This window comes from Trichophyton rubrum (genome assembly GCF_000151425.1).
Source record: "Trichophyton rubrum CBS 118892 genomic scaffold supercont2.1, whole genome shotgun sequence".
Taxonomy (NCBI): domain Eukaryota; kingdom Fungi; phylum Ascomycota; class Eurotiomycetes; order Onygenales; family Arthrodermataceae; genus Trichophyton; species Trichophyton rubrum.
The window spans coordinates 1397020-1421862 of record NW_003456428.1 but is presented as its reverse complement, the minus strand read 5'-3'; the positions used below and the strand labels follow the sequence as shown (position 1 = coordinate 1421862).

Genomic DNA, 24843 nt, shown 5'->3' with positions numbered 1-24843 from the left:
TATATTGCTATAGCATTAGGGGTCAGAAGTTACCCCTAGATACATATATTAACCCCAGGATATATTTACAGGTTCCTGCAGATGTCTTTGGCGTAAATGCTTAAGCCTAATTGAATCATATAACTCTATTGTTAGGAATTTGTGTGAGACTAGCCAGTGTTGTATACTTCGATCATGCGCCACGGTAAGTCGAGGGTAGCTTTCAGGCACAGGAGAGCATGGCAAATAAGGAATGGTGAAATGGCATGATGTTCTACTATTGACACAATGCCTATACGGACAAGTAGAATGAGCAAAATAGAGAGCCAGAGAGGGGAACACACGGACTATGGGTTTGATGACCGAGCTTTTGAGGGCGTCTGGGTGGACTCCAGAATATCCTCAGAGGTACCATGGATATCTATGGGTATCAGTTTGATATCCCATTCGATTACTCACTTTTGAGATCTTGACGAGTTTACAGACGTATTATACGCAGAATCAAGAGATACCACCGTCCCAGATTCCGAGGCGTGTCCATGCATTATTCTCCAGGTCGAACTTTAATCACCCATGGTCCCGGCAAGCCAATGCTAGCACATGTGAATCTCGCTTTCTTCATTGGGCAAACGATTCGGTCCCAGATTGGAGGACGAAGGAGCCAGACGTTGGTGTTATGACGGATTGTACAGTTGATTATTATCTCGATCGTGTAGAAGAATAACGTTGAAAAAATGTTGGCCGAAAGCCAATGCATAGCAGATTAAGCTTCAGCTTCACGTGATCATGCGGCTGAGTATACGGTGTAATATTGTTTCTAACCGCGACAACAATCGACTTAGACGCTTGGCGTTTATCTATTGGTCAATTGGCGCCACATCTCGAAAGTCGAGCTCATGCCTTTTTTTTTTTCTGCTTATCTTTCAACGATCTGAGGACGTCGATAGTTGAATTTTGATAGTGCCTTGCCTTCAATATGCCTCTCACCTGTACGTTCCCCTGCATATTGTGAATGTAGATATCTGTGACACAACTAACGCCCCCCTCTCTTTTTACTCTTGTCCACCAGTCTGTCCAAACTGCAGCAATGCCCTAACTATCTCGAAAGCGCCTCCTACCTCGCGATATCCGGCGGGCGTCAACCGGTTCGAATGCCGTACCTGTCCGTACCAGTATGCCCTTGACCGAACGTATTTTGAACGCAAAGAGATGAAACGCAAGGAAGTGGCCGATGTGCTGGGTGGAAAGGATGAGTGGAAGAATGCAGAGAGCATGCCCGGTACATTATCTTCGCTGCGTTTTCTGCTGTGAAGGAATAATATATACTGACTGACGCCTGCACTGCAGCCCAATGCCCCGCTGAAGGCTGCGAGGGAGATCGCGCGTTCTTTTTCCAATTGCAGATCCGAAGCGCAGACGAGCCTATGACGACCTTCTACAAGGTGCGGTGCTTCCTTACGCTGCGTTCTTCTTCTTCTTCTTTTTTTTTATGGCTCACACACTGATGCTGACCTTGACCGACTACAGTGTTCCGTCTGTGATGCTCGATGGCGAGAGAACTAGACAAGGGGCTGGCCACTTCTTAACGTTCAAATTTTCACTTTAATCGTCCAAAGGAGAGCAAGTCCTATCTACCTTGGCAAAGGGCAGAGAGGCGGGCGGAATCTCTCCTTGGGTTCCGCTGACCAAAAATCTTCATCTCGCCAAACAGGAGTCGCACTACCACGCCACTAAGGCTCTTCAAGCTATCCACCGGGACAGCCCACTCGGACACGTAAACTCGACGCACTCGACCGCGACCCCTCCAAGGCACGGCGGCGCTGATCAGGGAGGGCTTGCAGGGATGGGGGATGCTTCTCACAGCGGTCGCCATTACACTACTTCTGCTCTCGACTAGATAGGTGCCAACCTCTGTAGAACGTAGTCACATAGTCAACTATTCTCTCTAGCCTTCTACTCCCTATCCACCCTCCCTGTCACCGTCGCTCACGCCCTCACTCACCTCACCGTCACTCTCCGTCCTCACCTTATCTTAAGCGCCGTCAGAGTTTTCATGGTGGGGGGCCACCCTGCCCCTCCGCTGCCTGCCCGGTTAGGCTTAGCGCCATCTCGCTAGTCCTCTTTCGGCTGTCCGCGCCCCTCGCCCCGCCATACAAAAGGACCCCTCGCTCGTCGCCTTCACACAGAAAATTCTTTTCTCTTCCTCTTTTTTTCCTTTCTCTCCTTCGTCTGCTTCAGTACGTCTTCCCTCGCCCTCCAACGCTCCCTCTCCTCTCCATCACCGTCATCGTCGTCGTCCTACCACGATAGCTAACTCGCTTCTGCAGCACCTCTACGCAATTTCGGCCGTAGTATCTGAGCGTTCTGCTGAATTCTTCTAGTATCTTCCAAAGAGCTACAAGACTTCAAACCACACACAAAAAACACCGTCATCATGGGGTATGTCCTTCTCTGCAACCACCCGTTCAATGCCTCGATGGCCAGAGCTGACGACCCTACAGTAAGGACGAGAAGGGCCACATTAACTTGGTCGTTATCGGCCACGTCGATTCCGGCAAATCCACCACTACTGGTAAGCCAGCCACCAGATACCTCTAGCCAGGCACCGAATTACACAGAAACTGACTATAACATTACAGGTCACTTGATCTACAAGTGCGGTGGTATCGACCAGCGTACCATTGAGAAGTTCGAGAAGGTAAATAACCCCCCTTTTTTGACCCTGCTGTCTCCGTTCTGTTGCACAATTTTCCCCCTTCATCCCACTACAGGTGAAATTTTGGTGCTGCTGGTGGGATGTGGCTTGGCACTCGCTTGGGCAGCAAAATCCACACCCCACCAACATCAAACATGCAGCCATCGCTCCAGGCAACGATCGAGCCTCATGTCATGTTTGGGATTTGCTTTTTTCTAAGGATCGATGCTAACAAGGTACCTGTAGGAAGCCGAAGAGTTGGGCAAGAAGTCCTTCAAGTACGCTTGGGTTCTTGACAAGCTCAAGGCCGAGCGTGAGCGTGGTATCACCATCGATATCGCCCTCTGGAAGTTCGAGACCCCCAAGTACAATGTCACCGTCATTGGTATGTTTCTTTGCCTTGTTCCCTCATGTGGTTGTACCATATCTAACGAGAGTAGACGCCCCCGGTCACCGTGACTTCATCAAGAACATGATCACTGGTACCTCCCAGGCTGACTGCGCTATTCTCATCATTGCTGCCGGTACTGGTGAGTTCGAGGCTGGTATCTCCAAGGATGGCCAGACCCGTGAGCACGCTCTGCTCGCCTTCACCCTCGGTGTCAAGCAGCTCATCGTTGCCATCAACAAGATGGACACCACCGGCTGGTCCGAGGATCGTTTCAAGGAAATTATCAAGGAAGTCACCAACTTCATCAAGAAGGTTGGCTACGACCCCAAGGGTGTTCCATTCGTTCCAATCTCTGGTTTCAACGGTGACAACATGATTGAGGCCTCCACCAACTGCCCATGGTACAAGGGATGGAACAAGGAGACCAAGGCCGGTGGTGCCAAGTCCGGCAAGACCCTCCTCGAGGCCATCGATGCCATCGACATGCCAACCCGTCCTACCGACAAGCCCCTCCGTCTCCCACTCCAGGATGTCTACAAGATCTCTGGTATCGGAACTGTGCCAGTCGGTCGTGTTGAGACCGGTATCATCAAGCCCGGTATGGTCGTCACCTTCGCCCCCGCCAACGTCACCACTGAAGTCAAGTCCGTCGAAATGCACCACCAGCAGCTTCAGCAGGGTGTCCCCGGTGACAACGTCGGCTTCAATGTCAAGAACGTTTCCGTCAAGGAAGTCCGCCGTGGTAACGTTGCCGGTGACTCCAAGAACGACCCACCATCCGGCTGTGCCTCCTTCAACGCCCAGGTCATCGTCCTCAACCACCCCGGCCAGATCGGTGCTGGTTACGCTCCAGTCCTCGACTGCCACACTGCTCACATTGCTTGCAAGTTCGCTGAGCTCCTCGAGAAGATTGACCGCCGTACCGGTAAATCCGTCGAAGCCAACCCCAAGTTCGTCAAGTCTGGCGATGCCGCTATCGCCAAGATGGTTCCCTCCAAGCCCATGTGCGTTGAGGCTTTCACTGACTACCCCCCACTTGGTCGTTTCGCCGTCCGTGACATGAGACAGACCGTTGCCGTCGGTGTCATCAGTAAGTCACTTCTCTACCACCCACCCTAAAAAACTGTGCTGTTATTGTCGTACATATACTAATGCATCTTTACAGAGGCTGTTGAGAAGGCCGCCGGTGGTGCTGGCAAGGTCACCAAGTCTGCTGCCAAGGCTGGCAAGAAGTAAATCATCTCACCTACTTCTTGATGTAACGACAAATATGATGGTGATGAACAAAAAAAAGGGTTTTTGATGTTTGAAAGTAAAAAAGAGATGCTGGTTTTTTACTCTTATTTCTCCCCAGGTGTTTTTTTCTTGCGGGCATTTGAGAACTCACGAAAATACCACTCTCCCCCTCTCCACATCACATTAGATACAAAACCGGCTTTTAATTGACATGAACTTTCAAATCAAAATTCCATCTCCATCTTCATCTTTTTTCTCGTCATGTATGGAGGAGTATTTGGTAGTAAACTCGTAACGTGACGGTTTAAGGTTCTCGTCATGTGCAAACATGACAAACATGGCCGACAGTAGTAACCAATCGACTTGTTAGCCAACTTCGATATCTCACCACTGCAACTGGGCCGACGGTCCCCAAGTCCACCTAACCCACTATTCATTAGCCCGGTAGCTATCCCAAAGCAATTGATCACTGCAGCCATGAATTCTCTTCCACCGTCCCTCCATACACCCCTCCGTCGATATCTCACACAATGCGCTCGACGAAACCTCACACGCCAACAGCCTCGATGGCTATCAACATCCCACACACTCCGAGCAACTACCACAAAGACAGGCACAAGGGAAGAAGTGCGATATTCCACCAAGGCTGCCCGTGATCAAAATGCACAACATAGGAGGTCAATGGCCATATCTGCCGCAGGCCTGATCGCGTGCGCCATTGCCATGTACGGCACTGTGACGTATTACTTCCCAGACGGACTACAACCAGAGACCAACGCAGACAGTAACGATGGGCAAAAGAGCCAGACAGCAGCATCCAAGGCGAAGAGTGATGGGAAAATCAAGCTCGAGGGACCACCGGGTGGCATGGCATTCAATGAGTCTGCTACCGTGATCATCAATGGCATCGAACAGGTTCCAACAGGAAACTCCACGATACCTAACTTCCCCAAGACGATACGCCTACCCAGAACCGTTGACGGAAGTAATCCTGATCTGAAAGTCGGCGACGAATTGGCTGTTACAGATAATGTGAATGACAAATCGGCAGATGAGTACCAGCTCCTCGGCCTGGGTCTACGTACGGTCTCCTTCCTCAGCATTCAAGTCTACGTTGTTGGCTTGTACATCGCTACTGCAGACATTCCAGAGCTCCAGGCACGACTCATTCGACAAGGTGCTAATCCCGTCGTACCCGGCGTTGCTCCTACCGATGACGGACTGGCGGCTACATCCCTTGTACCACGCGAGCGTGAGGAGTTACAGGCTTCTCTACTCGAAGCCGAGAAGGGCGAGCAGATAATGGATCATATCCTGAGACAAGGGGGTATCCGCACCGTCTTCCGGATCGTGCCCACACGAAACACAGACTTTCTGCATCTGCGTGATGGGTGGGTGAGAGCTATCACTGCCCGGGCTCAGAAGGCAAATGCCCGGGCGAAACAGCTTGCTGCTGCCGACAAGTCAGCTTCTGATACCTCTGCGGCAGTTGAGTTTGGCGATGACTCGTTCGGCACAGCACTGTCCGAGTTTAAGACACTGCTTGGTGGAGGAGTGAGGAAGAATGTGCCTAAGGGTCAGACTTTGCTTCTCCTTCGTGATAAGCTTGGAGGGATGGGGATAGTGTATCAGCCTGGGGATACGAAGCCGATGACATGGCTTGGTAGGGTTGGGGATGAGCGTATCGGGCGACTGGTGTGGTTGAATTACCTTGCCGGTAAGACCGTGGCTAGTGAGGGCGCAAGAAAGAATATCGTTGATGGCATGATGGGTATCGTTGGCCGGCCGATCGGTACAGTTGAGATGAAGGTCGTCTGAACTGGCCCTCTTTTTTTCCCCACTCAGAGCTGCGGTCAAGTGTACGTTATGGATGGGACTGTTTCTATTCACTTAGAAAGAATGGTGATATATATGTACTATAGCAACTAGATGTATTCAACGTTCGAGACACTCCTAAATAAATACATGAACTAGTCTACCCGCATTCTCACCCCCGTACGTAGAATCAAAAAGTCTCTCTATCCTCTACAGACAAGAACGTTGCTGGAGACACATCTATAACCGCTGGTATAGCCATGGCAGGTTGCAAGCCATCTAGAGAGCACCGGCTTCCTTCAATAAAGCACTCAATTGGCCGGCCTTAGCAGCGAGGTCGGAGTTGCCGCCGATGTGCTGATGGTTGATGAAGATGTTGGGAACGGTGCGCTGGTTGGTGATTTCCTGTAGAGCATCCTGGATGGCAGGGCCGTCATCTATATTATGTCCACCGTCAGTCTCAGTATCAGCTTTCAGGGTCCCGTCTCCTCGAAAAACTAGATTTTTCCGTATATATATCATCATGGCAGCCAAACATACCAACTTTGTCGAGTTCCATGACGAAGAACTTGGCTCCCTTGGAATTGAGCAGAGCCTTAGTCTCGTTGCAGTAAGGGCAGTAGGACTTGGAGAAGACAACTACAACACGCCAGACGTTAGCTTTTGCGCATCTCTAGTTACTTGCTTGCTTTCAAGAGCCTCGACTTACCCACGGCATTCTCACTGATGATGTTCTCGGCTTTGGTTTTTGCGGCAGACATGGCGGCTGGCGAGGTGGCTACAGAGCCAAAAAGACGGCGGAATATGGAAGCTATGGTGGGCAACTTTTTGATAGAAGAGAGAAAGAAGAAGAAGAAGAAGACGGCCTGGTCGAGGGGTTGCGAGAAGATAGTTATACGCAGTGAAAGATGTCAGGATTCAACCCGGTAAAAAGGCTGTTTGATGCTTCGGCGGCGGGGAAGAAAGCAAGCCCGGCAATTTCTGGCTCACTAGTTAACTAGTTAGCGGAACATCTCGATACGAAGGCCGCAGATCACGGCAGATGAAAAATGAGCTACAAGGGCCTGACTGCAGGGTCCAGACGGGCATAACTGGATGGATGAGATGGCTGGAGGTGTCCTGATGCCGGCTATTCGGGGTGAGTCGGGTTGGGCATGCCATTCCGCATGATTTTGATTACACCCAGGAGGGAGATACATCATGCAGTCATACAACACATAAGGCATCACAGTATACTCTACGAAAACGGTATGCTGGTTATTCAATTCACTCTATTTGAAAAGATAACAAAACATGCCTAAAGAGCGGATGCTACTTGCTAAACCGGACCAGACTGCCATCAGGTTTGTGAAGGGACAAAACACACAGAAGAGCAACGGCAGCAAAGAGGACAGCAGGGGAGGAACAAACCGGACTGGATAAGTAAAGGAGATGGTGAGTGGCAGAGACAAGAAGATCGCACTGTGTTTTGCGCTGGCAAAGGGGCACACTGGCTCAAGGGAACAATTTGAAGGGGGGAAAGGGGAAGGGAGGTGGACCGGGAATGACGGGAGTGAGAGGTTTCAATCTTCAATCTTCAACATTTTCAGAAACAAAAAAAAAAAAGTAACAAAAAGAGCCTGGGACGCATAAGATGGGAGTGAAGCTATTGGTAAAGAAACAACCAGGAGTGGTTTCGAGGGTATCGAGAGGTGATATGTCCGGGTCAAGCGTAGATGGAGATAGTCTGTAAGGAGAGAGGGAGAGAAGACATCTAGATGGATAGCTAGATGATAACGCAATAAAAGAGGAATGCCGACTGGCAAAGGGACTTGAGAGAAATTAACAGTCAAAAAGCGGTAAGTTAAGGAGAAAGAAGGTATGAAATTGAATTGAAAGAAAATAAAAGACAAAAAGAAGTAAAAGTAGAAGATGTGTACAGTTGGAAGTTCCAATTCGATCTTAATGGGTAAGATAAATATTCAGAGAGCCAAATCGCCAATCACCAGCCAAGTTTTATTGAGAAGATAAGAAATAACCAGATCAGAAAGAAACACAGAAGGGGAGAGCGTGGGTATGGGGCTTCGAGAAGACAAGGAGAAAGGAAAAGAATGGTCGTTAGGCCGGGAGTGGGATATGTAAGGTAGATAGCTTGAACGCTCAAGGGGGTAATAGACGTGGACGGCAGTTGGAAAGCTGAGAGCAGCAAATATTGAACGAAAATCGATATAGAAAAACGGATATAAGGGAAAGAAGGAGAAAAGAGGGCGAGAGAGAAGGGGAGGGAAAAAGAAAGTTACCTGAGAAAAGAAAGCATTGATCATCGAAAGGTCAGTTGGATATGGGGTATAGGTTATAGGTATGATGGACAGTGCTACATGACAATGCAGCAACTGCAGCCCTTCTCTTTGACTGGTGGTCGTTTTACAACAATCGGACTTTGTTGAGCAAGGGCCGAAGACGAGTTCAGCCTAGGCTGCGCGGGCGTCGTGGACTGTATGTTGGGGACAGCCTTGTACCCGGATGCATTGTTACCAGAGGGGTCGGGACTCTTAACTCTTATAGACGGCGGTTTTGTAGGTGATAAAGCCTCCGGTAGTGGCTGTAGCTCTTGTTGAGCTTGCTGCTGGCTGTTATCCTCCTGCTCTTGCTCCGTAGGCTGCGGTGACGGCGTGACGGCCCCGTTGCTGTCATACGTCTGGATGGTGAGAGGAGAAAAGTCCCGGTCATAGATGGCGGGTACTTTACCCTCTCGCTCCCAATGCTCTTGTTGCATGCGCTTCGCATGTGTAGGTATGACCTGCTGGTCAGGAGGAAGACGAGGATCGGGTTTATACATCGTTGCCAGCCATGGAGGGTCACTATCGGGTCTGTTCATAGCAGAGTATGCGGCGCTGGGTGGACGATTATCGCCTGACCGTGTTCCTGGGCGACCATTCGGGGTGCTGTTGGTGCTGCTGCCGGTGTTGTTGCTGTTGGGAGTCTTGGGCTTCTGGGTGACGGAGGTTTTGCGGTTGTTCGGCGGCTGTGACGTCTTCCGACCTGTTGGCGTGGATTTGGAGGGCGTCTTTGCCTTGGACGGGGAAGGATGGGAGGTGTTCGTGCTGTTGCTATCCTGAGTGGTGATTTCCGCCTTTGACTCGGAGTCAGGAGTCACTTCTCGTTCACGGAACGCTGATTCGCTAGGTCTACGGGTTTTGGGATAGACAATGCTGTCCTCGTTGCCATTGTCGAGCGTATTATTCCGAGTACGCGGTAGCGGGACTCCACGGTCGAGATGCTCTTGCGGTATGGGATGATGGCTTGATGCTAGTACGGGGATTCGAGACGAGCTCTTCCGCAGGCCAGGCTGTCGGTATACACCGTCGTTCTCCTCCTGGTCGGCCGCTATCTCCTCTGGAAGCCGGGGGTCAAAGTTGATTATTTCATTATCTTCAGTTTCCAGTGGAATGATCCCATCAACTCGGGCATCGGACGAGCCGCCACGTCTATGCCGTTTCTCTGCCTCATCCTTGGCAAGAGCAGGCCATTGCTCGCCTTGCTCTGTCGTAACAACTCCATTGATTCCATTGGCAGCTTCATGGCTACGGCCTCTCCCTCTCTTGCTGCCAGTAAATGGTGCAGGTAGACGGATACCGAGCTGCTGCAACTCCTCACTTTCAATCTTCGCAAGCTTGTCACGGTGTATCCATTGGGCATGCTCTGGGTCTTCAGCTTCTATCTGATAGAAAGGCTTGTTTTCCTTCCTCTCCGAGGCATCGAGAACGCTTGAGACGCTACGGTTGCCAGAATCACGGCTGTAAAGGTCCAGCAGACTGTCAGCTTCACTGTGAGTGCGGCTGAGACTGCTATCCTTGCGCCCGGCATGGGGAGTCAGGTAGGTGGACTCGGTCAGATTGTTCCGTCCAGAGCCAGCAGCAGACGATGTTCGAGACAGCGAGGTGCCGTTGACATGATTGTGTCGTGAATGTCGTGCCTGAGGAGGAGAGTCTGCGGAATGGCGAGTCTTCAATGTGGACCGAAGATTCTATGAGCCCATAGTCAGCCATGGAACGGCAAAAACATAAAACATTATAAAAGAAGAACTAAAGGAAAAAGACAAAATTCCTCCAACTCCGCTAAAAGACAAAAGTATGGCAGACGTACATCCTGTGCTATCGATGGATGGTCGTAGGAACTGTGAAAGGCGCTGGTGGCCGTGATGTTGTTGGGGTCATGGTGAATCGATGCGTCCGCTGGTTCTGCTGCAGCAATTCCCGCCATGCCAGCCAGCGCGCGCGCTCTTCTCGTCCTTTGTAGTGAATCCCCCGGAATGCTCCTGACTGTCTGCTTATCCACTCGGCTATCGCAAGAGTCGATTCTTCACTCAGCTGTGCGAGAGGCCAACGAGGACATGCCCATCCGCTGACGGTTGGTTCCACAGCAAAGGGCCACAGTTTATGCGCGAGGACGGCGGGAGCAGGAACGCGGTCGAGGGCAACGCCGGACGGCTGCCTGCAGCAGCAGCAATCTGATGATGTCTTAGGATGTTGAGCGAGAGAGAATCGAGATCCTGGAGGTCGTTTTGTTGGTAGTTTTGCTGCGTCCTTTTTTTTTTTCACTCTGTCTTGTCCCAGATCTCAACTCCGCACAGCCATGATGGCCTCCTGTTTGATACGAGAAAAGACGATGGCGTTTGTATCAGTCGAAAGGCGGCCCGACCCGTGCTAATGGGATATGATAATGGCTAACCGTCGTTTCAGCGAGGCCTCGCAACTGTGACTCGCAGGCAGGGCGTAGGAGGAAAAAAGGCCCAGAAGCAGGGGGCGAGGCAGGTACCCAGGCAGCGAGAGAAGCTGAGCCTGAAAACGAAGAACAAGACTAATAGTAGATTAAAATAAAAAGGAGCGACAGGCAAGGCAGCAGCTCTGTCCGGTCGTCGGTCTGGGGGTGATGCCGTCCGCAGGCCCTGGTGGTTGTCGTTGGAGGATTGAGGTTGTCGAGAGGGCGAGAAGGGCGACGAGAAAGCCTGCAGGCCCGGCGGGAAGACGCAAACATCCACTTTTTCCTCGTCTGCTTAAGTTACTACTAGCAAAGGGGGCGCACCACCCCCCGGTCAGAGCATCGACATCGAAGCACTCCGTCCGCCCACATCTGAGTATACGGCTCTCTGTCTACGTCGACGAGGCAGACGGCTCGCCTGCTATGCTATTTTTACCTGCTGTCCCGCCTGTGGTTGTATTTGCGGGCGATTATAAGCTGTATATGTCTGCTTCTACGGCCCCCTTTTACCGTCACGATGATCGCCCCCCCTGCTAGCTGGTCATCCACCTCCAGGCCCGTAGCACAAGTGTTCGGAAGATAAGCAGAGACGCCAGAAGACGTCTCTTGTTGCACCTGGTGTGGCTTGTCTGGGTAACGTCCTGAGCTTTGCTCGTCTTCCTTTTTGCGTTGTCTTGACCGAGCTGATTCGTCTCGTAGACTTGTTGATAACTCCCTCCGTATATATGGTTATGACAAACTCTGGGAACGGACTACAGGCCGTCCAGGAGGGGTTCCTGACTATGAGAGCGGGATGTCCTGCTTGGGCTACCCTGGCCTGTCAAATGCAAAAGGGGCTCTGTCGGCAGAGTCTGCCATAGACCATCGGGCCAATGGGTATGCACTGCATCTATGCCTGCCTTGCCAGAGAGCTCACCAGTGCTCGGCCTTTTTCACTGGTCCCTTCCGGTTCAAAGGCTCAAAAGTTTTAACAAGGTTAGCATTCCGGCGTTACATCAGGAGGCTGACATCTATGGAGCCGCCAACCATTGCTCTGCTCTCGTCAGGGTAAACAAACACCCAAAAGGCCCGTTGAAGAGTGATTCGCACTCTATATATGCTGACTCTGGATTTTACATATATAGTTAGCCAGCTTAAACCTCGGAAATATATAAGCTCCCCTGCTAAGTTCACCGACGGCATGGATGGCACGCCTGCAGCAGCCCAAGACTGGAGCCAGCAAGCGGAAGAGATGGGGAGACTGAAAAAAAAAAAAAATTTCTTCAACTATAGCCGTTTACCCATTGTCCAGCCAGGTCTAGAGAACGAAGTGGGATGTCAATTTTGACTAATACAGCTAGTTAACTGGTCAAAATACTTCGCTTCGGCGCCGAATCTCGCTACGCTCTGCAGGTACTGAAATGTACCTCGTCCAGCGGCAAAACCAGACTGATCAAGAACTTATCCTGAAACTTTTCCGCCAGAACAGGATTTGATCCAGACAAGAACGACCCAGCTAGTCGTTTACATGCATTAACTACAAAGTGTAAGTTGATATCCACCGGCTGGGTTGTGCCACTTTGCACCCTTTACTTCTGCATGGCGGTCGAATGACATCATCTCCCTGTTTACCCGTACCCTCCATCGCCTCTGCTTGCCGGATAGAAGAGTTGGCATCCGTATCTCCTCATTATATATTCTCAGTCCTCCCTCTTCTTCTTCGTTTGCTTTTACTCTCGTGAAGAATACATGCGGCAGAGAGTCTACTGAACATTCGCCATAATATTATTTTGCAAACACTACAAACTCAAGAATCCTTATCTCCACCAATATCATCCACCATGGGCTGCGGATGCGGATCTAACAACTGTGGGTGCAACGGCCCAAAGGACTGCACTTGCACTAGTGGAAGCTGTAACTGCACTGCTTGCGGCGTATGAAGCCCCTATTATATCTCACCAGCACTCCAACCTTCTCAAGGACCTCTTTGGCTAATACATGTATAAAAAAATAGAAATAAAGCCTAAAGTCCGTGAACTACGACGTCATACGGGCCCCTTCGAGTGACCCAACGCAGTGTCAATTATCATTATCACATTCATTATACTTGAATATGTCTAGCTTATCTGGGCCTTGATCTTGGTTCTCCTGTTTATCTATGAGTGAGCCTTTTGAGTTTTCGGGTCTCCAGGTCTTGCCGAGTAATCGGATGAATAGTTAGGAATGGCCAGTAAGGCAGATGAATAAATACTTAACTCTCCTTAATAATATTGCATTTTACGTAGTTGATTATGACTTGGTAAAACAAGTGGAGATAAAGTAAGGGACTTGATTCTCATCATCGGTAAGAGATAGTAGTATATAGTCACATATAAGGTTATCAATGTAATATCACCACTATTAGAGACGTGAATAGTACTAGTATGAGCTCTGTGCTGATGACAAATTAGTAAGATAAAGTAGCTACAGTGATTAAATAGGCCTGGCCTCAGCATCAGCTATAAAGAGTTCTAATCTTAGATCTTAATACATCATGATTTGTAGTATAAAAGAAGGCAAAGCAAAGCTGTCAAGCTCGATGAGTCTATTTATATAATTAAGGAACAACATCTTAAAGTAGGCTGATCCTCTTAAATAAGAGGTGCTAATTACTTCTGTTTAATTCTGTACTAAGATTTTCAAACGAAAATAAAGTCCTTTAACAAACACTAGATACGCCATAGAGTATTAAAATAGGAGTAGTAAGGGTATGTGTTAAGAGGTACAAAGGGTTTAATAAGCCAGGCAGACCAAGCAGAAAAAGGCAATCTGCATAGAGTAGGTAGGGGAAATGAATAATAAACATGATCATAAATTATACTGTGCGGAAAAGGCGGGTGGGAAGAAAAGCACTCTTTAACGGCGCGTCACTGCTTCAGACACCTTCTGTGAATTTGCTGGCGCGGCTGCCATCAGCTGCAGCCAAGCTTCGTCCAATTTCGTCTCTACCCGACGGTGTTGAGGCCGCCAGTAGGAATTCCGATGGTGCAACTATACCACTCTGAGGAGTGGTTGCTATCCCCTCGCATATAGCAGATCCCACAGGCGTAGCAATGGGTGTCCGAGCGGGCGATGGGCGGAATGCAACTCTTTCGGAATATATGCTTTCGTCAGAGATAGGCCGGTCAGCAGATCGAGATATTGGTCCTCCCAGCCCAAGTTCCTTATGCAAACCGCTGCCGATAGAGTCTTCTCCGTCTGTGGCAGTAGCTTCTTTTTGATGGCCAGCTGGTCGAGGTGGTACGATAAGACTCTTTTCGTCGGTCCCGAATTTGTCGTCGTAGCCGTCACCGCCAGTTTCAAGGACAGAGGCAAGTTTTCTTCCTCCTATCTTTTGAAATCCCCGCTCAACAGGCTCTCCTGCCATTGAAGCGGTTGATGTTCTAAATCTATCAAAAACACGTGTCGCTCCGCCAAGGACCGTCCCAGAAAGCTGGCTGGTGTTACTTGTGGAGAATGTGTTTCGGTCCGCTGAAGCGCCAGAGCTCATTATCCCGCCCGTAAGATTGCTTTCGCGAACAGCTTCTCGCTTCCGTACACGGCGCAGCAGAAGTAACAGTATTATGATCAGAGTAATCCCAGCTACACCCCCAACAACACCACCAACGATCTTGGGGACGTCAGAGTTGGAAGCGGCCTTGGAAGGGTCTCCATTAGGTTCGGTTGGTGCGGTTGGTTGTGGGTGTACACCTGTTAATTCTCCCCCACCCCCTCCTGGAGGATATTTTGAAGCAGAACTCGTCGATACTGATGAGAGGGATATGGACGATGACGAAAATGTGTAGCTGCTTGAAGAAGAATCGGACGTTGATGATGATACAGAGTGTGTAGATGATATGGAGGCCGGTTTGCTGGTTGATATTGAAGAATTCAAAGTTGATGATTCGGAGGACTCCGAGGGCGACATGGATTGTGTATTAGAGGGTATTGAAGAATCCTTCGATGATGGATGTGAAAGGATGGAGGTGGAATCATGAGAAGTGACGGGTATAGTTGAAGGTGAGGAGATGTTTGTAGATGGCTTAGAGGGCTGAGGAACATGGGTAGAGGGTGACGAATGTTGGCTGGAGGGAAGTGAAACGTCTGTTGATGGTAGCGAATGTTTACTAGAGGGAAGGGATACATTCGTTGACGGCTTTGACGGTTCGCTCGGCGGAGGTTGTGAAACAGTCTTCATATCGTGGATTTTCGTCGGTGGAGTTGGAAAAGGAGACACGATGATTGGGGACTTGGATCCGGAGGGAATCGTGACAACACCGAGACGTGAGTGCGAAACAGTTGCTGGGAGAGAAGGGACGGTAAACACGGCCGCTGTGGTACCATCCATAAGGACAGCCTCAATGACCGTCAGTACAACGGTAGTGGTGCGTGGTGTCTCGTGTTTGGGAGGCGTCTCATTGTTCCGACGCTCCTTCGGTAATTGCTCTACTTCTCTCTGTACTATGTCCTTGATCCGATATTCAGGCCCTTTCCAATGTTTCCGCCGATCAATGCGATGTCCCCCCATCCTGGGCATAGAGTAAGCAGTATCTCAGATACCGCTTTGAAGAAAGAAATTAAAAAAGTTGTAGAAAATGTTCTACACAATCAATCCAAGGAAAATGTCACAAAATGAGGAAAAAAGGCCTTTTGCAGAGCTTTGCTGCATTCACTTGTGAATATATGAACCAGAGAGGCCGAGTTATGGTGTTGATATTGAAAACTGAACCAGGTCAAAAGGAAGATGGCACATAGTATCCTAATCGAATCTGGCAGATATGCCCAGTTTAAAATTGAATCGACGTCCTAATTCGTTTTCAGAAGTGGGTTTAAGAACGGTAGTTGTTTTAAGGGAACGAACGGAAATATGTAGAGAGTGGCTGCTGTAACGTGGAGAAAGAGAACGTAAATGCTTCTAGCAATGTATGAAACGAAGGCTCGTGTTTGTGTACGTGTGTTGATAATGAGAGGATCGTCAAGAGAACGGACGTCAATCGCTGTGAGAGTAAAGAATGACTGTTAATGTTCGGCGTAGTGGCGAGGAAAAAGGAAAAGGGACGATGTCGAAGCAAGTCGCCCTTTGCTAGTCCATGACAGGAGGAAAGAAAGGTCGAAAGGAACGGCTGCTGGTCATTAGACCAACTAGCACGGCTGAGGGAGCAGCTATCATTTGAAGAAGATTTTGCGTTAAAAAGGGTTTGGCTTTGCCATTGGTTCCGAATCGAGTGGTTCTTAATTTACCTGGCCAAAATCTAGAGGTGGAGGGACCTGGAGAAAGGGGAAACCCTGGTCAGCGCAGCTGCGTGGAATTGTGACAAATAAACGAGTTGGAGGAGTGAAGAGCTCGAGAAGACAGGGCCACGAGTGGTTTTGTGGCGGTTTCCCACTCGCATAGGTTGAGATGTCCAGCCAACCCGCGTGCAGGACGGGGGATGGGACAATGAACGAACCAACAATCCCAGCCGCGAGCCACGTCGGGCCTTCTGTTTGCTCTGCCTGCTCACCTTCTCAGCGTCCTTGATGGATGTGTCTCTTCTTCAGCGGCTGCACAGACGCCATCAGGAGTCTTCCACGTCGTCCTCGTCGTCTGTGCCGTCGCTGTGCCAGAGTTGTCGTAGTTGCAGCGTCGACGGAGCAGAAGAAGCGAAGTTGATGCCATGTCGTGCGCGCTTCCTAATCGGGAAGAGTCGCCGCCAAGTCCCTGCCAAGATGAGAAATCAAACAGCGAGGATGACATGATTGGTCAGCACGGGCCGCGGTACCTGACGCTAGTCCATTAAGGGAAGCGAAGATTGAGCTTATGTAATATTTAATTGATTATGTAACATCTACACTGATCGGAGGAAAGAGCGAACAACAAGAGCTAGTAGAGAGTTATTTGATCAACGGGAGGTTTTTATCTGTGAGTGCGCGATGTAGAGATCACAAGCAGTCTTCCTTTAGAATAGACAGTCTGAGGTGTAGATGTAGAATGTGCTGAGTATGGGGTATGCAATCTAAAATGTCTCCAATTCCTCTCCTCCAGCCTCGCCATCTGGAATCTCGAATCCCTCCTAGTTCGATCGTTAGTATGGAGATTAACGATGATCAACGGTTTTTAAGACATGAATAGGGGTTATACCTCTGTAGAGTACAGGATGGCCTGGATATGCTTAACCAACGAGTCTTCTTCCTTTTCCAATTCTGGATCAGCCTCAACGGCCTGCTGGAGCAAAAGTTCAATGTCTCTCAGCTTCGCAAAGTAAAAATCACGCTCCTTTTCGAGGCCGGCGATGGCCTCCTTTTGTGCGTTCAGTTCTTGGGTCAGGGCGAGGTTGTTTGCACCACCAACTCGCGCTCTGCCAGCGGCGCTCGTAGGCGTTGTGCCTCGTCGGGTGCCTGTGGCCGAGGAGGTTCCTGAACGAGCTCCCCCGGCAGCAGGTGGAGGCGCTCCGGATCCCTTTCGTCGTGCAACGGCATCGTATTCACCGCCAGGATAGTACTGGTCCCAATGTCTTTTTATCCACTGCAGAAACTCCAGGTTGTCCTGCATACGGCACTTGATCAAGGACTGGACAGGGACCGGACGGTCGATCTGATGGCGCACAAAGGCACCTATATATAGAAAGCACATTGTCAGTCCCAGACCTAGATGCTATTGCGGACGGTGCCAGGGGCGTACTCTGCAGAATCTTAAAGTTGTTTACATAGGCGTATTCGGTGTTAACGTTGAACTTTACTCGTCCCATAGGGATGTCCACTATAATGACCACAGTTAGCTGGGCGGTCTTATTTACACCTGTTTGAAAGCCATACTTACTATAAATTGAGTCAAGAATTTGACAGAATGCAGCACTAATATCCCAAGAGTCAGCACATCTTCTTCGAGGTCTCAAATTAACACGCAATTATCGAGTGACGAGCGAACGACCACATTCCCTCTCCCATGTCTCTACGTAGAGCGTCGACCACCGAACCGGCTGAACTTCGTGATAAGACAAAACATAGCACATATGTGCACACCATTCTCCGGTGGAGGAACAAACGGATCGAATGGGAGGGAGAAGCAGCCGTAGCTCAAGGGGTAGAGGATATCACGCATACCCGGTTCCGCATTGCTCGACTTTCGTCACATTCAGTTGCAGCAGGTTGTTAACCCACTGCAGCAACTCCTGTCTTATCGGTTTAAACAGCCAGTAGTCAGCATATGCGTCATCAACTCCCGCCCTCTCGACATCGACATCTTTGACACCAACCCTAGCAACACCGTTGTATCGCAGGGGAACGCGTCCTGGCCAAGGCGGGGCAACGGCGGCCAGGTAATGTCCACGTCGAACTCGCAGGGCAAAATCCACCAGACTCGTACCTTGATTCACTCATCGTCGCGATATCGGTCGTTCAAGTCGTTAGTGAAGGAAGAGGAGAATGGTTCCCCTTGGTACGTCTTTGGCTTTTAGGTTTCTCAGGTACGGGTCGGAATCTTCTGGAGAGCCGTTGGTGGGGAGTCAGCGGCGTGGGAAAGGGAGGATATCTTGTCATTTGGTTTATCAGAGCGGAAGATACCTAGCTGGATGTGTCTCTGTAATAGGAGACCGCTGTAACAGAGGCAGCGCGAGTGTGTGGTGGAGGATTTGGATGTCTGCAGGCGACTTCGTTCTGTGATTTGATAAGTGACAGAAAAAGGAGACTTCGGCCTGCCGGGTTAATTTTGCTAAATAAATATTGTTTAACTAAGGACTCCAGCCCCAGAAACAAACAAATAAATCGCGAGTTTTAATATCGTTTACCCCCAGAACACTGCTGATCCCGCCGGCCTATACCCTCCTACCTGGTTCCCCAGCGTGGGGAGCCTTTCTGGGATATAAGTTAAGGCCATGACTACACGGCCAGAACAACTAGGTGTTGGGTTCTTTGGTCCTTAGAATCCTGACTGCGTACGACAGATTTGCTACGTCAAGACAATAATAAATATCACATCATTACAAAGAATATCGGCCGTTAATTAAGAAATATCCATCCATATCGTCGTAATCCAGGTCACTCCTCATCCGGCTCCCAGACTTTAACCACGACTTTCCCGCGGGCATGGCCACTGCTCATCACCTCATAAGCACTCAATGCCTGGTCCAGTTCCCAGATTTCGCCTACGTATGTCCTGAATTCACCTGCTTGAGCCAGCTCCCTACATCTCTCGATGGCCTCTGTATTCGTGAATGCGGAAATCTGCTTATACGGTCTAGGCACTCCTCCCAGCCAGGTTGGTAATGTTGAGTTCATGATCACCTTCCATAAAAACCCAGGCACTTCCACGATGGAGACACCCATCTTGGGGCCGACAGTAACATACGGATGATCTTTGCCGGGCTTAAGGTACTTAGCAGAACATATCCAAAGATCCTGACTTCCGTAGGCATCGAATATGACGTCGAACTTCTCTTCGTCATTGCCGTACTTTGCAGCAAGATGCTGGACTAGTGTTTGGCCCTCCGCGTTGGGGAATGAGGTGTGATCGATGGTGTCGGTACAGCCCAGCTGGAGGGCAAGCGCATGGTTATTGCCAGAACAGATTCCGGTGATTCGCGCGGTGGGGTTACGGTGACGCAGAAGCTGGGTTGCAAAGTGTCCAACACCACCGCAGGGGGAGTTTATGAGAACTTTGGCGTCCTGGGGCACTTCTGCTGTTTCAATCAAGACTAAAGCCGTATGAGCAGAGACTCCCAGGCCTGAAGCTTCTGCGAACGATACATCGGCGGGCTTTCTAGCGATAGCATCTGCTTCAATGGCAATATATTCAGCCAGTGCGCCGCGGCCAGTACCAAGGTACGGCTTCACAGGCAACGAGCCAAAGACTGGCGTGCCTGGCTTAAAGTCTCGAGATCCGTTGGAAACAGGAACACCCTTTCCACAGCTTACGATGACGCCAGAGAAGTCTGTCTCGGGTACTGCAGGCATTCGACGCAGCCACGAGGGGACAAAATGCATCAGAATGATCACTCCGGGATGGAAGGCGACATGAGAGACTCGCACCAGGACAGAAGTATCAGTTGGAGGCGTGGGCATGGAGACGTCATCCTTCAATGACAGAACTTTGGAAGGTGAACCAGCCCGTTGATGTTTCCAGGCTCGCATAGTTTTAGGGATAGACATTGATGTCGCTGCTTTCGATGTCATGGTTAGAATGCTATGTGATTCTTGAATAGCAAGGAAACAATGGACTGCGACTAAGTATATCCGTAAAGAGCTCCATCTGAGGACTCGCCGGCTTTCGTGCAGATAAGTAGTTGATCTCTCAAGAGCCTGCTACCACGCTATGTTTAATTGTGTTGCCTGCCCACTTGGCAGAGGCTGCCCGGCTTGCCCCTTTGCCTGAGAACATGCAATGCCAGAGTATCCTCAGTCTGTGGTTGAGCCAGTCAAAGCCAATAACAGCTCGTGATAGCCGAAGAATCAAGACACACGGTCGAGTCGCTAAATAATACGACCAGGGAGACTTATACCCTCCATGTTGGCGCAACATTCCTGCTGTATGACGTTGGTTGGTAAGTCATCCATTGTTTGGTCTCATCTCAATCACAGACAGACATTGATGAACTCAATGGGAAAGTATGATATTAAGATATGAATCAGAAGTAGACTCAAGAAATGCAGAAACATAACCGTATATCATAAAGAAATCTATATGAATAGAATCCAACTATTGCAAAAGAAGAGGGCACAGATAACAGATCTCGAGATGATCCAAAACACACCAGCGCCAGGAGCTATGTTCTATCCGAAATCAAAGAAAAGAAGACGGCCTTCTTTTTTAACCTTCCAGCGATTCTATACCGTCTAAACCATATCCAAAGTCCATAATCACAGCTCTGGCGTCTTGACTAGTTGCGACTATTCTTCTATAATCTGATTTTGCGCTCAGCATCCAGCTCGTGGTCCAGCCAGGGAGATCGACGCTGAGTTTTCCAGCCTTTGCGTCAAACACTTTGATACTCATATCGTAACTGCCGCTGATAACTCGGCCATTGACGTTATCCATGTGCAGAGACCTAACGAGGCCGGAATGGCCTTCCAGCTCCTTCACGAGTTCACCCGTGTTTGCGTCAAATTGGTATATAACCTGGTCGTTTCCGCCAGCTAGGATAGTGCGTGCATCCTCAGAAAATTCAACACAGGCCAGGCCACGGTCTTTGCTGGCAAATTCTTTGATGCAGAGACCGGATGAGATGTTCCATAATTTAGCGACGCCGTCACCGCTGGCAGAGACGACTAAATCACCACGGAGCTGGACAGTGTTTACTGGACCGCGGTGGCCGAGGAGGCGTTTGAGTAGCTGGCCGGTTTCGCGGTCCCAAACGCAGATAGTAGTGTCCTTGGAACAGGACACGATGTGCTTATCGTCAAAGCAGACGTCGAGAACACCGGCTTGGTGCCACTTCAAGCGGCGAATGGGGCGATAATCATCTTGCATATCCCAGACGATACAGCTGGCGTCTGACGAGCCGGTGACCATGATCTTATCATCAAACTGTAGACAAAGGATCGAGGCATTGTGGTACTCTCCAGACTCATGGTGGGAGATGAGGTCAGCTGTAGAAGCCACAGGTGGACATATGCTTATGAAAGGGGAGCTGCCGGTTGAGTCTGCAGGCGGAGTGATGGGCCAGGGTGTTACGGGCACGCTGCTGTCGGATGTGGCCTGGTGTGCACCAATGACTTTCAAACACGGCCACGGATAGCGTGCATCCCACACGCGGATGGTACGATCCCGAGAACCGGTAATGATTTTATTCCTGGCCAAGTTGTCAGTTAAACATGAAGCGGAATACAAAGAACATGTAAGGGAATGACATACTCGTCAAACTGAACACAGTACACGCTGTCCTGGTGGCCATGCAGGTAGATGGCAGCAGCTTTTCCAGACTTCCAGCGGTTCTCCAAAGTGTGTCGAACCTTGTATACCTTTTTCCAGTCCTGGGCGGGTTTCTTCCTTCCCAGGCCCATCGCTCTTTTCGGGATGCCAGGTGTACGAGTGACATTACGACTGTCTCTGTATTCACGATAAAAAACCTCTCGCCAAACATTGCTAGACGAAGCATGGACGTTCCACGAGCGCGAGACTAGCTCTGCATTTTTGAGTGAATCGGCGTCGAGGAAAGATAGAATATGCGCCATGAGTTCTGCAGGCAAGGAAACGGGATCTATCGAAAAAAAGATGTGTTAGCAATGCAAGACAAAAACCGTCTTGAAGAAGGTTAGACTAACCCTTGCGAATGCAATCGAGCTTCTTTGCATTATCGTCAGTGTCCCGAATATTGATGCTTATTCCACTTTCCGAGTCCAAGGCAAGCTTGACACCAAGATGACCAGCAAGCTCAAAGATCTCCATTCCTTCGTCCTCCCCCTTCGGTGGTGGTGCAAGCATCCCCTTGCGCCCAGCCGCACCGCCCACCAGCTCGCCATTCTGCTGTGTGCAAGCGAAGTCCTTGAAGTTAGAAGGTAAAGGCGGGCTCGACACCGGAGGATATAATTTGTTCAAATTGCAAATTCCACCAAGGGACCGGCGGCGTGGCAGTCTGTGGCTCCGAAACCAGCCTGCCTTGGACTCGTCATGGCCCTGGTTTTCCAGCAGCTGTTCGCCCGGTATCTGCGCAACTCGTTTCCCCTTGTTTCGAATGCTGATGGACAAAGACCGGGTGATCGTCTTGAGCTCACTGGCGCCATGCAAGATGCTGGAGAAGCTCTTGCTATGGCGATGCTTTGATCTGGGGGCTGTGGCGGCGAGAGTCTCATCCGTCTCGACAATGGCACTGTGGTTGTTTTCACCAGCGAAAGGAGAGGCCGCCTCTCTGTGTGATCCGTCATGGACTCGTCCAATTCCATCTTGCGTCTGGTGATGGTGGTGATGGTGATGGTGAAGCAGGTGATGTTGATGATGCTCTCCAGCCGAAGTGAGCGGCCGCACTCTGGAGCGAAGCGTCGACCGCCGGCGACCAGGGCTAGTATTAGACATGCAGCAAGACATTATCGCTGAAACAGAAACTGCGCCTTAAACTAGCTATGGATGCGAGGAGGATCAAAGGTAAGTAGGTCGTAACAAGTATATCTCGCTCTTGCGCTGATGCGTGGGGGACAGTCGGCCTTGTATCAGGTCGAACCCCTACGGCTGCAAGTTCCGGACTCTAACACAAGAATAAACGAGGCCTCAGACGAAACCAAAGGCAAAGAAAGAGAAAATTTGTCTCATGGGAGAAAACAGCAGATACTAGAAACTATACAAATAAGAATGGCAAAGAAAAAAAGACAGAAGAGGCGGCAGAAGGAGAAGTGAATAGTGGAATAGAAGAGAGGAAAAGGAGTCGCCTGCCCTCAATAACTTTTAGTTCGCTTCCTTTTTTTTTTTTTTTTAGACTCCAGCTTTGCTTACTTAAGCATACAAAATTTTCATGCCAAGAAACCCGGGGAAAGGCGGCTCAGGGGCTTTTTTTTGCCTTTTTTTGCCTTTTTTTGCCTTTTTTGCCTCGTCGGTTTAAGCATAAATTATAGTTTTACTGATAAGATGGGAGACGGATGGGATGGGATGGGATGGCAGGTAGCGGGCGATGGAGGATGTTATAGCGACGGACGGGGAGGCTTGGGGAAGGCAGCGTCGTAGCCGGTCAGCGTGAAGCGGTAGCGGACGTCGCCCTTCTTCATCCTCGTCACGGCGTCTCGCAGGCCGTCCTCCCCTATCTGGACCTCCTCGACCCAGCTCTGCAGCCCCTTATCGGCCGCCAGCTGCAGCATCTCCAGCATCTCCCTGCGGCTCCCCAGGTGGCTGGCACCCATCAGCACCCCGTTGGCGATGAAGCTCTGTGCCTTGATGGACGGGCCGTCTTCCTTGGGCAACCCAACGCTCACCCACTTGGCATGCACGTCCAGCAGGGACAGGTACTTGTCCAGCGCAAAGTTCTTGGACGAGTTGGCGCAGTTGATGATCAGGTCAAAGGAGAACTTGTGCGGCTTCTCCCAGCCCTCTTCGGCCGTGGCAATGAACCCGTCTGCTCCCAGCTTGCGGGCGTCTGCCTCCTTGGCCCGCGTGCGTGAGATGGCCCAGGTCTCGGCCCCTAACGCCTTTGCGAACATGACGCCAAAGTGCCCGATGCCGCCCAGTCCGACGATTCCGACCTTCTTGCCGGGGCCACAGCCGTTGCGGACGAGAGGTGAGTACGCAGTGATGCCAGCGCACAGCATGGGAGCGACAGAAGTGGTGGCCAGCTTCTCGGGGATGGGGAACACCCAGTGCTCGTGGACTCGGACATGGGAGCCGTATCCTCCCTGGCTGACGATGCCAGTGTCAGGCCACTTGGAGCCGTACGTGTCCATGATGACGTTCGGGCAATACGTCTCATTGTCGTTCTTGCATTGCTTGCAGGTGCCGCAGGAGAATACTTGGGCCCCGACACCGACTCGTTGGCCTTCCTTGATCAACGTCACTTTGGGTCCAACACGAATGGCAGTGCCCACGATCTCTATGTCCTTGTTAGCATATGTACTCTTGTCACCTTGTCCATGTAGGGACATACCGTGGCCGACACATAGAGGGAAGAGCTTAGGACCCCATCCACCTGTTTCCTCGTCATCAGTCACCCAAGTTTCCTCTCTCAGAAGATTGTAGAACAATCGTACCAGTGATGGTATGAATATCACTTCCACAGATCCCGCAGGCTTCTACCTTGACATCAACGTCTTCATACCCTGTCAGTCTCCTAGTCCATCAATTTGTTCAATTGCGTAATAAGGTAGCCTCACCATAGTCCTCGAACGGTTTTAGTTTATACTGTGCTATCGTCAGCTATATAATCACCGCGGACACATTGAACAGAAGTGAATACGAACATGACGCTTGTGGAACTGAGTATGCGTCTCCGCACTGTCGACCTGGAACCCCTCTGCTTCGTCCCTGGAAGGCATCTTGACTCTGCTTGCTTCAAAAGTTGCGTTATCCGAATTCTCAGGATACGTCTATGATCGTGAA

The 24843-nt window shown here is 50.2% G+C and overlaps 10 protein-coding genes across 10 annotated transcripts; 2 read left to right on the top strand and 8 right to left on the bottom strand.

Moving 5' to 3' along the window:
* Nucleotides 1–955: 955 nt before the first annotated feature.
* TERG_00549 (uncharacterized protein) lies at nucleotides 956–1542 on the top strand (the record flags this gene model as incomplete). The annotated part of the gene is made up of 4 exons (XM_003238510.1): nucleotides 956–968; nucleotides 1049–1258; nucleotides 1327–1421; nucleotides 1507–1542. 4 exons carry the CDS (start codon nucleotides 956–958, stop codon nucleotides 1540–1542), a joined length of 354 nt encoding a protein of 117 aa, XP_003238558.1.
* Nucleotides 1543–2413: 871 nt separating this feature from the next.
* TERG_00548 (elongation factor 1-alpha) lies at nucleotides 2414–4301 on the top strand (the record flags this gene model as incomplete). The annotated part of the gene is made up of 6 exons (XM_003238509.1): nucleotides 2414–2418; nucleotides 2481–2551; nucleotides 2619–2677; nucleotides 2921–3059; nucleotides 3115–4155; nucleotides 4231–4301. The coding sequence occupies 6 exons, from the start codon at nucleotides 2414–2416 to the stop codon at nucleotides 4299–4301; spliced, it is 1386 nt and encodes a 461-aa protein (XP_003238557.1).
* A 743-nt stretch (nucleotides 4302–5044) lies between these two features.
* Nucleotides 5045–5404, bottom strand: TERG_11587 (uncharacterized protein; the record flags this gene model as incomplete). The annotated part of the gene is made up of 1 exon (XM_047750681.1): nucleotides 5045–5404. The coding sequence occupies one exon, from the start codon at nucleotides 5402–5404 to the stop codon at nucleotides 5045–5047; it is 360 nt and encodes a 119-aa protein (XP_047605140.1).
* Nucleotides 5405–6395: 991 nt separating this feature from the next.
* On the bottom strand, nucleotides 6396–6877 carry TERG_00546 (glutaredoxin; the record flags this gene model as incomplete). The annotated part of the gene is made up of 3 exons (XM_003238507.1): nucleotides 6396–6553; nucleotides 6657–6755; nucleotides 6826–6877. The coding sequence occupies 3 exons, from the start codon at nucleotides 6875–6877 to the stop codon at nucleotides 6396–6398; spliced, it is 309 nt and encodes a 102-aa protein (XP_003238555.1).
* A 246-nt stretch (nucleotides 6878–7123) lies between these two features.
* Nucleotides 7124–10704, bottom strand: TERG_00545 (uncharacterized protein). The gene is made up of 2 exons (XM_003238506.2): nucleotides 10242–10704; nucleotides 7124–10122 (listed from the first exon to the last, which is right to left on the bottom strand). Exons 1-2 carry the CDS (start codon nucleotides 10356–10358, stop codon nucleotides 8470–8472), a joined length of 1770 nt encoding a protein of 589 aa, XP_003238554.1. The 5' UTR covers nucleotides 10359–10704; the 3' UTR covers nucleotides 7124–8469.
* Nucleotides 10705–13749: 3045 nt separating this feature from the next.
* TERG_00543 (uncharacterized protein) lies at nucleotides 13750–15390 on the bottom strand (the record flags this gene model as incomplete). The annotated part of the gene is made up of 1 exon (XM_003238504.2): nucleotides 13750–15390. One exon carries the CDS (start codon nucleotides 15388–15390, stop codon nucleotides 13750–13752), a length of 1641 nt encoding a protein of 546 aa, XP_003238552.2.
* Nucleotides 15391–16849: 1459 nt separating this feature from the next.
* TERG_00541 (uncharacterized protein) lies at nucleotides 16850–18212 on the bottom strand (the record flags this gene model as incomplete). Its single annotated transcript, XM_003238502.1, has 6 exons — nucleotides 16850–16906; nucleotides 16975–17447; nucleotides 17515–17592; nucleotides 17653–17687; nucleotides 17937–18008; nucleotides 18199–18212. 6 exons carry the CDS (start codon nucleotides 18210–18212, stop codon nucleotides 16850–16852), a joined length of 729 nt encoding a protein of 242 aa, XP_003238550.1.
* A 657-nt stretch (nucleotides 18213–18869) lies between these two features.
* TERG_00540 (uncharacterized protein) lies at nucleotides 18870–20003 on the bottom strand (the record flags this gene model as incomplete). Its single annotated transcript, XM_003238501.1, has 1 exon — nucleotides 18870–20003. One exon carries the CDS (start codon nucleotides 20001–20003, stop codon nucleotides 18870–18872), a length of 1134 nt encoding a protein of 377 aa, XP_003238549.1.
* A 634-nt stretch (nucleotides 20004–20637) lies between these two features.
* Nucleotides 20638–22001, bottom strand: TERG_00539 (uncharacterized protein; the record flags this gene model as incomplete). Its single annotated transcript, XM_003238500.2, has 2 exons — nucleotides 20638–21619; nucleotides 21682–22001. 2 exons carry the CDS (start codon nucleotides 21999–22001, stop codon nucleotides 20638–20640), a joined length of 1302 nt encoding a protein of 433 aa, XP_003238548.2.
* Nucleotides 22002–23438: 1437 nt separating this feature from the next.
* Nucleotides 23439–24779, bottom strand: TERG_00538 (uncharacterized protein; the record flags this gene model as incomplete). The annotated part of the gene is made up of 5 exons (XM_003238499.1): nucleotides 23439–24337; nucleotides 24392–24433; nucleotides 24495–24554; nucleotides 24618–24645; nucleotides 24705–24779. The coding sequence occupies 5 exons, from the start codon at nucleotides 24777–24779 to the stop codon at nucleotides 23439–23441; spliced, it is 1104 nt and encodes a 367-aa protein (XP_003238547.1).
* Between the last annotated feature and the right edge of the window lie 64 nt (nucleotides 24780–24843).

Bases quoted from the DNA above. Each gene is read 5' to 3' on its own strand.
- TERG_00545 (XM_003238506.2), bottom strand. From the start codon at position 10,358: ATGGCGGGAATTGCTGCAGCAGAACCAGCGGACGCATCGATTCACCAT. The intron at 10,123-10,241 runs GTACGTCTGCCA...ATGGGCTCATAG, and splicing joins ATCCATCGATAGCACAGGAT to AATCTTCGGTCCACATTGAA.